Source organism: Pituophis catenifer, unplaced genomic scaffold (genome assembly GCF_029215685.1).
Source record: "Pituophis catenifer annectens isolate HBS135680 unplaced genomic scaffold, rPitCat1.0.hap2 SCAF_1, whole genome shotgun sequence".
Taxonomy (NCBI): Eukaryota; Metazoa; Chordata; class Lepidosauria; order Squamata; family Colubridae; genus Pituophis; species Pituophis catenifer.
The window spans coordinates 224322790-224338292 of record NW_027256881.1 but is presented as its reverse complement, the minus strand read 5'-3'; the positions used below and the strand labels follow the sequence as shown (position 1 = coordinate 224338292).

The window sequence follows — 15503 nt, the reverse complement described above, 5'->3', positions numbered from 1 at the left end:
CCCAAGGCTTTTGGGGAGGGAAAGCCTGAATTCCAAGGTCCAATCAGACAAAAAAAAACAAAAACAAACCTTAGTTCTTAAGGACTAGAACTCTCGGCCAAGACTGCCCAGCAAAATAGAAATGTCTAACTTCTTTTCATCAGAACCTTACTGGCCAAAAAGCCACCAGGGAATTGAAAAATTATACTGGAAGAGGGAATACTATATATTTGAATTTCTGGAAGAAAAGAGAGATATAAATTTGAGATTGTTCCCTTGATCCAGTTTGCTTTTGTTGACAATCTAGAGACATGAAGCAGCATGCAGACATTTAATTCCTGGGACCACTTTCAAAAGTCATAATAGGAGTTCATATATTTCATATATTATAAATTGGCCCGTCCTGCTCTTGCTTGCAGAAGAGACCTACTGTAAACCATATCAGGCAAGGAATTTTGGCTAGTGGGATCCAGGACAAGAATCTTTTCTTCCATGGTCCCTGCCCTTTGGAACATCTTGCCACAAGAGTTGAGATTCCCCCCACCCTTTTAGTCTTCAGGAAAAGCCTTAAAATTTGGCTATGCTGACTGGCATGGAGTCCTGAAGAAGCTGCCAGCTGGAGGTACATTAATGGAAAAAGCACCCCATCTCTCCCCTCCAAACCCTTGTTCTTCTTGTTTTTAGCTTATTTTAATTTTTTTTTGTAATTTTAATTTTTTTTTATTGTCATACTAGTAGTCCTCAACTTATGACTACCACTGAGCCCAAAATTTTTGTTTCTAAGCTAGGCAGTTGTTAAATGAATTGTGCCTCATTTTACAACCTCTTCTGCCACAGTTGCTAAGCGAATCACTGCAGTTATGATGAACTGTACCATTATTAAGCAAATCTGGTTTTCCTCATTGACTTTGCTTGTAAGAAGTTGGCTGGGAAGGTTACAAATGGTGGTGACATGAACCGGGACAGTACAACCAACATAAATATACGCCAGTTGCCAAGTTCCTAAATTTTGAACATGTGACCATAAGAATGCTGCAGTGGTCATAAGTGTGAAAAACCGGTCATAAATAACTGTTTTCAGAGTTGTTCTAATTTCAAATGGTCACTAAACAAATGGTTGGAAGTCAAGGACTATCTGTTAATTGTTTTGGTATTTGTTTATTTTATTGCATTGTAAGCTGCTCAGAGTCACCTTGAACTGCGAGATGGGCAGCATATAATTCATCCAAAAATACATCATCGTTATATAAAAGAAATATTTTACAAAACCTTTTAAGTTAGCAGTGATTTTGCAGAATTTTTCCTTGGCATCTCTTCTGGCTGTCCTCTTACCCACTGTTCTTGAACCATCTAACATCCCAGATGACACCTTCTGCTGCTCTTTCCAGAGAAATAAATCTTTTTTTTCTTAGATTTAGTTTTTCGTACCATTTTTGTTTCAGCCACAAATTAATACAGTGTTTCATCCAGTAGTCTAAGCCAGTACATGCGCACAATTTAATACAAACATGCTTAAGCATTTTGTTTCTAAGCATCCCATCTTAGTTGTTGTCTCGACAAGATCTAGAATATTTGGCACAATTCGTAAGCATCAGAAATAAGGGAAAAAAAACAGCACAGTATGTGTAATCTTTCACATATGTTCTTTATCAAAAGGCATCTATATGATTTATGTTTACCTTTTCACTAGACACATACTGCCCAGCATTAGCTCTATCTGAACAAGATGATAATATCACATTGCTACCCTTTAATTGTCATTTTCTTGCTCTTCGGAAATGCTGTCCTTTTAGACAAACGAGGAATTAAATGCTGTTTTTAAACTCTCAAAGTAGATTTAAAAGGTCTATGGGGCCACTTTTCAGAGTGACAAATAGCCTCAAGGGAACCTGAATGATGAAGCCAGATCCAAAAGACAAGAGCCTAAAATCAGGGATGGAGCACTCCATACAGTAGATATTGAACTTCTTGAGTGGTACTGTGGCATTCTAGAGTTATCTGAATTCACAATTACAGTAGGTTTTGACAAAATCCAGCAATAAACCAGGATGTGACGAATGGATATTTGACTTTTTTTTTTCTCCAGGGCAACATTTTTGCAAGAGGAAGACTGTATAATGCAATAGGCATTGAAAAGATTTAAGAGCCAAGAAGGAACCTGTTCCTATCTTAAACAACTCTCACGTGTCCTTGGATAATCTCACCTATAATATGAAGATTGGGCTATTTCAGAGAGCTGCTTTAAATGCTACCCGGATAATATCTCAGGCACTTTGAGTTACAGAAATACCAAGAATTTAGGAAGGTGTAATTTCAGTTCTTAAATGCTGTCAGGATATAAATGCTACTTATGAATAAACTAGGGACTGCTAATTTTAAGGTGGCATTATTAGTAATCATAGGTTATGCAAAAGTTATGGGGAGGCATAATCCTTTTCTGCAAAGTGTTGTAGCAATAGCACAGATGATCGTTCTAGTTCATTCAAACTAAAACTTCTCCAAGGCAAATTGCCTGACATACTAAGGCTATCCTACATAATATGTGAACATGTTCTCCATTAATGCACTGAATTCTTTCTTTCATCTAGTTCTGTTTCCATACATGTGGACACCACCTCCCTGAGAAAAGATTTTATAGCCTTTGTGATCCATGGGAAATGACGGCTTTTTGCTTCATTAATTCCTCATTTTACTTACATTTTCCCCCACAAGAATGACTGGCAATTTTCTCCTCTTCAACATCATTACTGCATTTCTAAAACCTTTCTACATAAATTAAGGCTTTGCTTTAAAAGCAACATGGAGTGTGCTCGCAGGCTAAAAAAGCAATCTCTTTTTACAGACAGTAACATTCAGGCAATGAACTAGAGAAGCAATCTTGCTCCAATTAAAAGGTTCTAATTTACCTGGCTCCAACAATGAGCTGATTCCTATTGGCATCTAGAGCAAGCTGAGAGAAGTCCCGTACACCAGAGTATGTGAAATTTGAAACCCAAGGCTTCAGATCTGCAAAGAAAAATGAAAAAATATAGAGGAACAATGACATCACTGGTGAGCAAGATTTCCACATGGCATTCAACTAATGGATCTCCAACGGAGTATCGTTCAATATGTGGGTAATTAACAATCTATGAAATTCCACTTTGATATAAAGGGGGGGGTCACCAAGGTAGCAGCTACTATAGCAAGGTTTGTCGGTTTTCTAATTAATTTAATATAAATATATAAATTTAATTAATAATAATAATAATAATAATAATAATAATAATAATAATAATAATAATTCAATTCAGTTTTCTAATTAATTCTAATAAAGTCAATTCAATGGTCAGTCTTCTAAACTATGTAGTAGGTGAAATCTGTCAAATTTCACAAGGCTTTCTTGGCACTCTAAGATTAAAAAAAAAAACCCTGCACTACCACATATAAACATAGGACATAGAGTTCTATTAAAAGCCCTCAAAGTGTGCTTTAGATAGCATTTGGTTTATAAAGGATCTGACCAAGATGGAACAAATGAGGAAGCAAAAGAAAACAACAATAACCCCATGCATTAATAGAAAAGATAACAGTTTCAAGATAATAGAAATTCTGCTCATTTTCTGTGTTCCAGTTTGATAGATTTATTTAAGGGGAAGCAAAAACAGTAGAATATTATATTTCTAAAAGATGTTTATTACCAAATCATTTTAAGATGAAGTCTTAATTTCGTATTCTTTGGAAAAAGGCGTAGTGTACAGTATGTATAAAAAATCCAACCCTATGCAACAACCTTAAACACATAAAAATAGAAATGCTTATGAAATTATTTTCAAGATTACCAACTGACATTCAAAATGTTACCACAGATTGTAGTGTGTGTGTGTGTGTGTGTGTGTGTGTGTGTGTGTGTGTGTGTTTTAAAGGCATTATTTCCTGTAGGAAAGAAATAATCCAATAAAATTAACTTTCAGGTTGGCTTATCATTAAAAAAATAGAAGAGGTTTGGGCTTTTAATTTTTTCCATGGTTATTATAAGTAGTATAACACTTGTTTATTCAATTTATATCTTGTCTTTCTGCTCAGATGAGCACTTAAGGCAGCTAGTATAATTAAAACACATGCAGGCACAGTGTAAAGATTAAAACTAAATTGTTTCCAATACTAAAACAATTAACAACCAACAGCTTGATTAAAAAAGATGGGTCCTTACAATTTTTTTAAATGCTGAGAGAAATGGGTCAAATTTCAAGGGAGTTAAGAAGGTGACCATGGGTGTGTGGTTATGTCTGTGTGTCCTTTAAAGGGGCACATTTTAACGTTGGTTCTTAATGGTAGAAATGTTATCTTAATCCCCTGGGGATTTCACATTTAACAGCTGAAATGAGCAATCAACATATCAGGATATCATATGGTACCTGTATCTTGCATGTTTAGCAGCCTTCCTTTTTACACCACCAACAACTATTAGATATTTTTCATGGTTAGTCCCACAGAAAAATCACGACAATACTAAATTTGTCAATAGCAATTCCTTCTACAGAGGAATTATTGAGTCTGTCATCTGTACCTCTATAACTGTCTGGTTTGGTTCTGCAACCCAACAAGACAGACACAGACTTCAGAGGATAATTAGAACTGGAGAAAAAGTAATTACTACCAACCTGCCTTCCACTGAAGACCTGTATACTGCACAAGTCAAAAAGAGGGCTGTGAAAATATTTACAGACCCCTCGCATCAAAGACAAATTCCTTATGTGTCCAATCACACTTGGCCAATAAAGAATTCTATCATCTATCTATCTATCTATCTATCTATCTATCTATCTATCTATCATCTAGCTAGCCACCTAGCTAGCTAGCTATCTGACAGATAATTGTCATCAAATTTGCTAGGGCCCAAACCTTAACTGTGTGAAAGAGCTCCCTGTTAGAGTTGCTCCTTGTGACAGTTGAAAATCACATCCATTTGTTCAAAAGGAGAACTTCCATCCCCAATAATGTTTGTTTATCCACAGTATCTCCAGCTAATTTGGACATAAACAACCAATTATCAAATTTAGGTCATATTTTAAGGTCCTATCTGCTTATCCATCTGGGCTGGATGGTAAGGAGCAGTAGAGTCTATTATTAACCTTCTAATGGTGATTTACTGAAAAGCTCCCAATGACTGGTTGTAATACAGATTCACATGAAAGAGGAACTTAATAAAGTCTTATTATTACCAGTAGTCCTCAACTTACAACCACAATTGTTACCAGAACTTCCATCACTAAGCAAAATGGTTAAGTGAATCACGCCCAATTTTATGATCTTTATTGCCATGGTCATTTCGCAAATCTGGCTTCCTCCACTGACTTTGCTTGTCAGAAGTTGACTGGGAAGGTAAAAATGGTGATATATGAACCTGGGACACACCAATTGTCATATAAACATGCCAATTACCAAGCGCCCAAATTTTGATTACATGACTGTGACAGTTGTTAAGTGTGAGGACTGATTGTAAGCCACTTTTTTCAGCACTGTTGTAACTTTGAACACTCACTAAACAAATGGTTGTAAGTTGTGGACTACCTGTATTTGACACTTCTTGCATATAAAAGCTTCTGTAATAACCGTGATGCAGTTCACGCAGAAACTGCAAAATGATGCTAGAGAATTTTAAAATGCATGATGAAGCAATGCTGTAGGAGTTTTGAATCCCATTTGCAGAAGCCAGAAAACCATCAATTGCTAAAACAGGAGAGCCATGAATTTAGCAGTGTGTATGTCACAGTATACTAAATCAGAGACAGAAATGTGTGATTTACCTGACACAGCTCCACCCCATACACCAAAATTAAGCTGCTAAAAATTGACAAAATGGTTGATTCTACTAGCAATTTTTTTTTTGTTATGTCCGTTTTACAAACTAAAGGATAAGACTAGAGGCAATCATTGGGAGGCCAGCTGCTTCAATGCCCAAATGTTAACCATCTCTCCCTCAATTGTCATCTTCTAGGATATCCCTACTCCCTTGCCTGTCCTTAAATCATCTCCCTGTACTGTTATTGCAGACTCCTGTGATTCTCTGGAAAACTGGGAATCCAGATGCCAGATATAACCCCAATGTGACAACCCGTGCAAAAAATAGTGTTGCAAATTATTATTCGCAGTATGCCAGGTGTCCTTTGGCTACTCTTAATATAGTACAAAATAAGAGTCATGAATATCAATAACTAAAGGATATCCTATAACACTATTATAAAATAGCCAGATATTTCATTTTTCTTCATTCAACCTTTTTTAAAAAACAAAATCCATCTGACACATACACATGCATATGCAGTATATATATGAATGACATTATGGTTATCTTTTTTACATTAGAAATGCAGAACTAGAAGCTCTTTCTAAGTAGAATTTAGTAAATCCTTAATCCCAAAAAGGCTTGTTTTAGATCTACGATGTTTTGGTGTCTGAAAATTCCTTCCTTTAGATTGTAAAGTGAGTCTCTCTGTTTCAGAATTCTCCATCCATGGGCATGAATTTTTCAAGCCCTCGCAGTCATAATTGAAACAAGGAAGTAATAGAGACTAACTCATCAAGGCTGACCTGAAACCATCTTCCTCCAATCCATCAGGATTTGCCAGGACATTTAGCAATATGCAAACCCACAACAGATGCCAAAATATCACCAAGGTGTTCTCGTAGTTTATTAACCTTCTTTTTAAATTCTTTAATATAAATTTATTTCAAGCATGGATCTGTCGGAGCTTAATAATCAAAATCTGCATGCGTTAAACAGGAGAACAAGATAATGCATGTGTTCTCCAGAAGTTTGGGCATTTTTGTTCTCTGATCAGAGGGTCATTTCAAAATAATGAAATGTTTTATGGATCCTATTCCAATGCTCCAATTTCTCTGATCATTTCCAATAGATTTGTGTTCTTCCTTTCTTTGACAAACCATTTTGAAAAGGCAGCAGAAAATTTAATGCTGTTCCTACTCCTTTGTTTTTCATTTGACACATTAGCTTAAGAGGTTCTCCTATCGTCTCTATCTTTAAACAACAAACAGTATAAAAAAGTTACAAGTAAAGAATTATGGGGTGAAAAATATATGTGCACTGTAGGCAGCTCAGTTCTCTCTATGATAGTTTAAAATGATAGTCAAGGCAGAGAAGTAACAGGTAACTGCCCTGTGTTCTACTTATGACCATGGGTGGCAAAGTATATAAAGAAACCCTTTTTGATTGCTAAATTAAAGGCTGCATGACATGTCACTTCATAGATTTAAACCTTTATAGAGTTGGGAGATGATTAAACACAGCATGTCTTTCCCTGATAGTCCAAACTACCAGTTACCCCAATTCACACCATCACCAGGCTTTCTGCACTCATGTTATTCTCTGAGGGGAGAGAGGATCAAACTCATATGACAGCTATGAACCAAGCACTTGGGGGACACCCCATATTAAATGTCAAGATGCCAAAGACATCTTGGGAATAAACACACATCTTGTTTCTAGAAGAACAAACCTCACATCTATCAGATGACTTTACCTCTCTACACCAGATGAAATGTACATATAAGAATCCAATGAACTCTCACATCTTTCTTGGCGAGACAGCTTCCCTTACCTCAATTTCTTCCTTTTTTTTCTTTCTGTCCCCTTTTAGAGCAATGCCTTGATTTTGACTAAAAGCCTTCAAAAAACAGACCACATTTACCTAACTCTTTATAATCCTCATACAAATTAAAATTAAAAATACCTCTTTTCTGGAAGAAAGCAGGAATCCTAGAAATGAATAACTCGTGACAAATCCAACTCAGTATTCTTTATGTTTGTCTTTGTAATCTATCCCAAGAGGAAATAGCCATGTTCTCCATCCCGCTCCAGTACCCAATATTGCTCAGGTGCAATTGACTTAAATTGCAGCAAAATTTGTGACACAGGTTTACCACATCTACAAACACACAAGATTTTTCTGTTCACAACAAAACAGCTACAGTGGCCAATTATATGCACACCACACAGAATGTAAACATATGAGAAGTCACCATCACTCTCCTAATGCCACAGAGGCCATGAATGAAATATATATTTCTTTCTGTTCTTTATTGGTCCATCTAGATCTTGTACTTCTATGAATTGAGAGGAACAAATGTATATATCCTCCAAGTACAGCACCAGAAATTAAATGGAAAATTTTACCTGATAAAATCCATGCCCTTCCCTCACTTTATACAAAGTAGTTTGTAAGTTTCTCTATCAACCATGAGAACTGATTGCCAACTCACTTATTATACTGCATGCCCCCAGTAAGTTATGTGTAAACTCCCTAATAAATTCCCTTGCCATTGAACAAAATATGAAGTGGCCCCATGACTTTACATCCTCAGATTAATTGTCTGGTTACTTTAAAATCACTAAAGTTCTGACATAAAACTTCTATCATACATATTAGTCCAACATTATCTTAAAGGCTTTTATACAGCATCAGCTAGTTATTTCTCCTTCTTCAATAACAAAATTAAGGAAGCTGTTGATTACAGCCTCTGGGTCTTTTAAGTGAACAGAACTGTATATCCGTCAGATACATACAAATAGCCATAATCAAAACACTGTACTTCAAAATACTCAAGACTGAGACAGATGTCATCAGAAATCTTTTGTCCTGCTTTGAAAAAAGTAAAATTTATTTGAACAAGAGCCAGAGTTCCCTAAATGCCATGATATTCAGTTGCAGAACTCTATTTTAGCACTCACATTGGACACATAATTTATTTCTTCAGTTATTATAAAAAGCAAGATTGGTGTTCAGGGGAGTAGAATAAATGTACTAACTGCATTTTTCCCTTTAACGTGTAGTGGGCCATGGCTTGTAGTACAGAACTTTTCTATCAGAGGGATCTTTTGGAATGTGAGAAGACCTCAGAAACCAGAGTTCTGCATCCCACAGAGAGGCTTCATGGATAGAGGAAGCTCTCCACATTGTTTTTGCCTTCTCCATAAAAAACATGAAGGATATGCTCATTCCTGTTCCCCTGAAATATGAGTAGAATTTCCACACATTTTATTGTATCTGAGAAAGGCTAATCTGGAGTGTCACTGACCGCAAATATACTTTCTACTCCTCCAAATTCATACCTCTCTCCAAAATCATGTATGAGATATTAGTTTATGTATTAATGTATTTATTTACATTCCCTCAGTGTTTCTCTCCTTCATCCACTACATGCAGCAAGCTCAACATGACCAGCCACTAAAGAGGCATCTGGAGAACTTAATGATAAAGAAAGTTCTAATGATTATATATCATTGCAGTCTCTGTTTATAATAAATGGGAGGTAGTTTGTGTGACAATATAGAGACCTGCTCACATTCCAACTATGAAATTTCCTTGTCCCTCACTTCTAAACACAAAGGGAGAGAGATTTGGAAAAGAACATTCTCAAGACTGAAAAAAAGAAAATTGTACAATACTTTCTGGTTTTCAGTTTGTGGGATATAAGGCATCTATTATCCAATTTTTGAAATTTATTTATAAGCATGAAAAAGGAAGATGAAGCTAGGTCATGGCCTATGTCCACTAGCAAATGAATGCATTTTTGATACATCAGATCTGATCAGTAATATTTATGTACATTGTATTTTGTTTAGATTACTATGGCATATTTCACACGATGTCTTTCAAGTGTCTTTAAGTTTTTAGCTGGCTCGTCTTCAATAGTTCAATAAGGAGGAGCATTAACACCTACTGTAGATGCTCATTCTTAGCACCCTCTGTCTTCAGGCACTGCTATGGGTGGCTGGCCTAGGGCGTCTGGGAAATGAGGGCCACTTTTGAGGTTGTATTGTCATATGGAAGGAATAGACCATAATCTGCCATGCTGGTCAGTGGTGGGTTTCAAAATTTTTTACCACCGGTTCTGTGGGTGTGGCTTTGTGGGCGTGGCTTTGTGGGCATGGCAGGGGAAGGATACTGTAAAATCTCCATTCCCACCCCACTCCGGGGGAAGGATACTGCAAAATCCCCATTTCCTCCCAATCAGCTGGGACTTGGGAGGCAGAGAATAGATGGGGGTGGGGCCAGTCAGAATTTTTACTACCGGTTCTCCGAACTACTCAAAATTTCCGCTATTGGTTCTCCAGAACTAGTCAGAACCTGCTGAAACCCACCTCTGATGCTGGTCCAACGTGGGTTGGCAAATGTGAGCACTGTTAGTCAGGGGTATCCATCTCAGCAAGTATTGCGAGCTCAACTGACCAAAGAAAGCAGAATCATATTGGTTGGAAACATGCGGAAGAGGCCTTCATACTGCAGTGAATAGACAATGGCTAAAATGATGATGATGATGATTAATGATGATGATATGCTCATTCATACCTATTCAACATGCTGATAACCCAAAATCTTACAGTTTGAGCCCTGACCATCAAAAGGTACATATTCTCTATACAACAACATCCAGGTTTTATAATCCTTGGCTGAAGCACTTCTAAAAGGATAGTTAGGTGGTTACATTTGCCTAATATGCAAGTGGCCCGGGTTTGAAACCCAGAAGGATATGGCTAGCTGATGAGACCTAAACAGCTTGAAATAGCTATACTAGTCTCCCTTTATTTCTTTGTCAGTAAATTTAAATTTAACTTCTAACAAGATACTTCCTACTCCTGGAATGCCTACCCATCACATGCCATAGAAAGTCAGATTTATTGTATTGTTAGTATTCGTTACCCAATATATGTCAAATACACAAGGTATGAAGAGAGGTTTTTAACATCCTTACATCTGGGTAATCATGCATAGAATCTAAATGAAAATTCATGGTATCTTCACGGCTTTCAATTGTTTCTACAATTTTCTTACAACTGAGAAGAGGAAACTTTTTATTTCCAACTCAAAGTGTTGAAGTACCTTTCAAATCTGTCTTAAACTTATATGGGACACCCAAAGCTGCTTTATTGCTGAAAGTCTGTGATTTATGAACTGTCAACACAGACTGTGATACCTTCTTCTGAAGAGGGGAGAATCCAGTGCCGAAAGGAATAATGAAAGTAATAAGAACACCTTGAAAGACATGCTGTAAGAAATCAAAAGGCCAGAACCCCTAAAGACTGAAATCCAGAGAATTGACAGCACCTTTAGCAAACCCTTTAATTAGCCTTCAAGCAAAAGATTTATATATCAGAGAACACAGTTATGAAATAAGGCTGATTCGACAATAAACACTTTGGCAATAAAACAAAGCATATTGGACATACTGCTGGATGCCTGCCAGATCCAATGGTTATAAATAAATCATTCAATTGCAAATCTATGGCCACTACCAGAAACTGACTAGTCCCAAGTTACATGTCACTAAGGATGTGAACCTTTTGGGGAGAACCATTCAGCAGCTAAGAATGGTGTGTATATTCCAGTGGTAAAATTCATTTTTTTTACTACCGGTTCTGTGGGTGTGGCTTGGTGGGCATGGTGTAGCTTGGTGGGCGTGGCAGGAGAAGGATATTGCAAAATCTCCAATTCCATCCCACTCCAGGGCAAAGATACTGTAAAATCCCTTTTCCCTCTCCATTCTGGGCCCAGCCAGAGGTGGTATTTGCTGGTTCTCCAAACTACTCAAAATTTATGCTACTGATTTTCCAGAACCTGTCAGAACCTGCTGGATTTCACCCCTGGTATATTCTCTTTCTCAAGACTCATGTTCATACCTCATACTCAAAGAACTATAAGAAATAGTTTTCCTCCTTGAAGCCACTTCATTTGTTGACCAGAGTCACTGTACCAGTGAGATGGATGGTATAAAAATTTAATAAATAAATACATTTGAGCAAAAGACACCCAGTTGCTCATAGGCCAATGATAATGAATATGAGCCAATCACTAGAAATCAGATAATTAGACAGTCTCTACTGCCATCTGTAACTAATTTCAAGGAAACATATAAGATACTAAGACAAAAACGAAACCCACAATCTAAAAGCTGCATTAAAAGGTAGAAGAAAAGGGCCAGCTCATTCACTTACTCTCCCCACTTTTTCAATAAACAGGCCATGTTTTTTGCCGTGCAGAGGCATGATAAGTAATAAGTAATAAATAATAAATAATTGGAACTTCACATGTGGCCCTGGTCTTTTTTTTTGCCTGATTTTGGGGGTGGTTTGTATGTGCATGTAGCACTTTGGATTCAGAGGGATAAAGAAGTTTTGGAGTAGGTATGGACACCTGCTATTCTTTAAATTAAATATGACTTTACTAGGATTGTAAAGCAATTGCAGGCATCCACTACTGGAAAAAGAGGCTGCTGCTTTAAAGAATTGCTAATAGATGCCATGTCAGCATGCCTGCATATTTCAGCAACATTTCCCTTTGAAATCCAAAGTGCTGCACAGTGCTAATCTTTTTTTAAAAAAGTCAAAGTATGCCACCCTGTATTGAAATAATAATTCAAAGTAACAATAATATATTTAAAGAAGGAGAAAAAAGAACTTAATGAATTACTGGTACTCATTAAAAAGTACTTAATGAAGTACTGGTCAAATTGCTGATTAATTGTCAAAGGCATTTGACAAAGTAGACCATAACCTACTATTAGATAAAGTAGAAAAATGTGGGTTAGACAGCATCACCACCAGACGGATTTGTAACTGGCTGACCAACTGCACTCAACGTGTAGTCCTCAATGGAACTGCATCTACATGGAGGGAAGTATGCAGTGGGGTACCCCAAGGCTCTGTTTTACGCCCAGTACTCTTCATCATCTTCATTAATGATTTGGACGAGAGAATAGATGGGGAACTCATCAAATTTGCAGACAACAACAAGCTAGCAGGAATAGCCAACACTCCAGAAGATAGGCTTAAGATACAGAAGGATCTTGACAGACTTGAACATTGGGCACTATCTAACAAAATGAAATTCAATGGTGAAAAAAGTAAGGTTCTACATTTAGGCAAGAAAAACAAAATGCACAGGTACAGTGTATGTGGTATCTTGTTCAATAGTAGTAACTGTGAGAGGGATCTTGGAGTCCTAGTGGACAACCATTTAAATATGAGCCAGTAGTGTGCAGCAGCTGTCAAAAAAGTCAACACAGTTCTAGGCTGCATAAACAGAGGGATAGAATCAAGATCATGTGAAGTGTTAATACCACTTTATAATGCCTTAGTAAGGCCACACTTGGAATACTGCATCCAGTTTTGGTCACCATGATGTAAAAAATATGTTGAGACTCTAGAAAGAGTACAGAGAAGAGCAACAAAGATGATTAGGGGACTGGATGCTAAAACATATGAAGAATGGTTGCAGGAACTGGGTATGTCTAGTTTTAATGAAAAGAAGGACTAGAGGAGACATGATAGCAGTGTTCCAATATCTCAGAGGCTGCCACAAAGAAGAGGGAGACAAGCTATTCTCCAAAGCACCTGAGGGCAGGACAAGAAGCAACGAGTGGAAACTAATCAAAGAGAGAAGCAACTTAGAACTAAGGAGAAATGTCATGAGTTAGAACAATTAATCAGTGGAATAACTTGCCTCCAGAAGTTGTGAATGCTCTAACACTGGAAATTTGTTGGATAACCATTTGTCTGAAGTGGTATATGGTTTCCTGCCTAAGCAGGGGTTGGACTAGAAGACCTCCAAGGTCCCTTCCAACTCTGTTATTCTATTCTATTTTACTGACATGTCTGAGAAACAAGTTCCATCTACCCTTCATCTACTTGGGTTTTAAGTTTTATATTCAACAACCTATTTACATTTAGTGGGTGAATGAATTCAAGAACAATCATGATACATGCAGTTCACAATTAATGTCTTCTGAAAAGCTAACATCTTAGTTCAGAAGTTCATTTTTTCAAAGTACGTAATGTCATACTGAGATTCCAAAATAATGTTCAGTCTAAATTAGACTGAATCACTAAGGACATATCACAAAGCTATTGCAAAAATGACACAATGGGAATCAAAGCTGGATTGTAGATAGCTTTCATCCAAAATTAGTCTGATACTTTTCAGAGCATTTGCAGTGGCCAAAAATCCTAAATTTAAAAGCTAAAAGCTAAAATCCGTATATTTTAGGATATGATAGGCTACAAAAGGGAGTACGGCCACTTTCATTCGATTCTTCCATCCAATCAAGCCCTACCTGGGGTTTACCATTACAAAGGGATTTTCTATCTAATGAGTATCTGGGTTGGGGTTTTTTTTGGGGGGGGGGTAGTTTAGTCCATAAAATATACAAACACATTGTCCCCTCAGTTCTGTTTCTGAGGTCTTGCTTATATGCATGACGTTGGGTTTGGTTATTTGAGGAATTGCATGTCTCCCTAGCATCTGCCTGGTCGATTCAATCCTGCAGAGTTGGTACACTTCAGATTCCTTCAGCTAAACAGTACCAACTACTGGGGCCTTGGAATGCATCTTCTCTGCAGCAGTACCTACCCAAGATCCAGGAGTGGTCTCCACTCCTGCTGTTTAGAAGAGCCATGGAGACCTGCCTCTTCACTCAGGCCTTTGGCAAGGGAAAGTGAGATCTCTTGTTTTATCACACTGGCCATTCTTTTATCTTTACTTGATTTTATTGTAATTTTTTTTGCTGTTGTTATGAACTGCCAAGAGTCATTGACAGTTCAGGAGGACATACCAATTTAATTAACTATTGTTATTATAAATTGTTCACAGCCCCCATCTAATATTGCATTCCGACTCAGTATGTACTTTTCCTTTGTGTTTCCTATGACAAAATGTACATATTATAATGAAGCATTAAACTTTTTATCTCAATGTTCCCTAAACAAAATTCACAATATCTTGAAATACTTTGTGGTCACCTTCTTCTAGCAGTCTTTATTGATACAGCCCTACAATGTCAACCCTAAAAGTAACTAAGAAGAAGTAACTAAGTCGAAGATTATTTCCAGATAAGTGAGCACATAATAGTAATCCTTTTTATAATTTTTTTAATCAAATGGATGTAATACACACAAGAAATGCTAAAAAGCTTACTTTTCAACTTTTTTCTCCCTTTGCAGCCAAGATTGGCTTCCATAAGACTATACAGAGTTACATGCCAATAAAATCCTATTTTCTCAGTCCCACTAAATCTGATGAGCTAATTTATTTATTTATTATCCCCAGTTTATGGCCTGAATCAAATCACATAATTGATCATCCTTAATTTTTCTTTATTCAATGAGAGGGATTCATCTTGAATATTAAACATATAAAATATTGATAGGTATTGCCTTGATCCACACAATCTATAGAAAGTAATCTTCCATTCACTGGAACTGTGGTCTGTTAACATCATTTTTTAAAGATTTCTTTTCACTACAGGCAGGCAGTAACAAAATAAGGCTATATTAAACATTCCAAATCTAGGCTCGGGTTTTAACTATTTATTACATTTCTAATACAGCCAATAATTGAACTGACATCCATTATACGAACCATATTTCATGAAAACCAGCATAAAAATTTCTGCAGACTCCAATATAGACTGTATCTATAGGGGAGTTATCTTTTATGACTTCCATATTTATTATTTTCTCTCTTTCT

General features: G+C 36.8%; 1 protein-coding gene across 1 annotated transcript in view; it reads right to left on the bottom strand.

Moving 5' to 3' along the window:
* SEMA5B (semaphorin 5B) overlaps window positions 1–15503 on the bottom strand; it is a 188520-nt gene that overhangs the window by 159382 nt on the left and 13635 nt on the right. The window contains exon 2 of the mRNA XM_070957086.1: window positions 2886–2985. Coding sequence (XP_070813187.1) covers window positions 2886–2985 — 100 coding nt within the window. The remainder of the gene's footprint in view (window positions 1–2885; window positions 2986–15503) is intronic.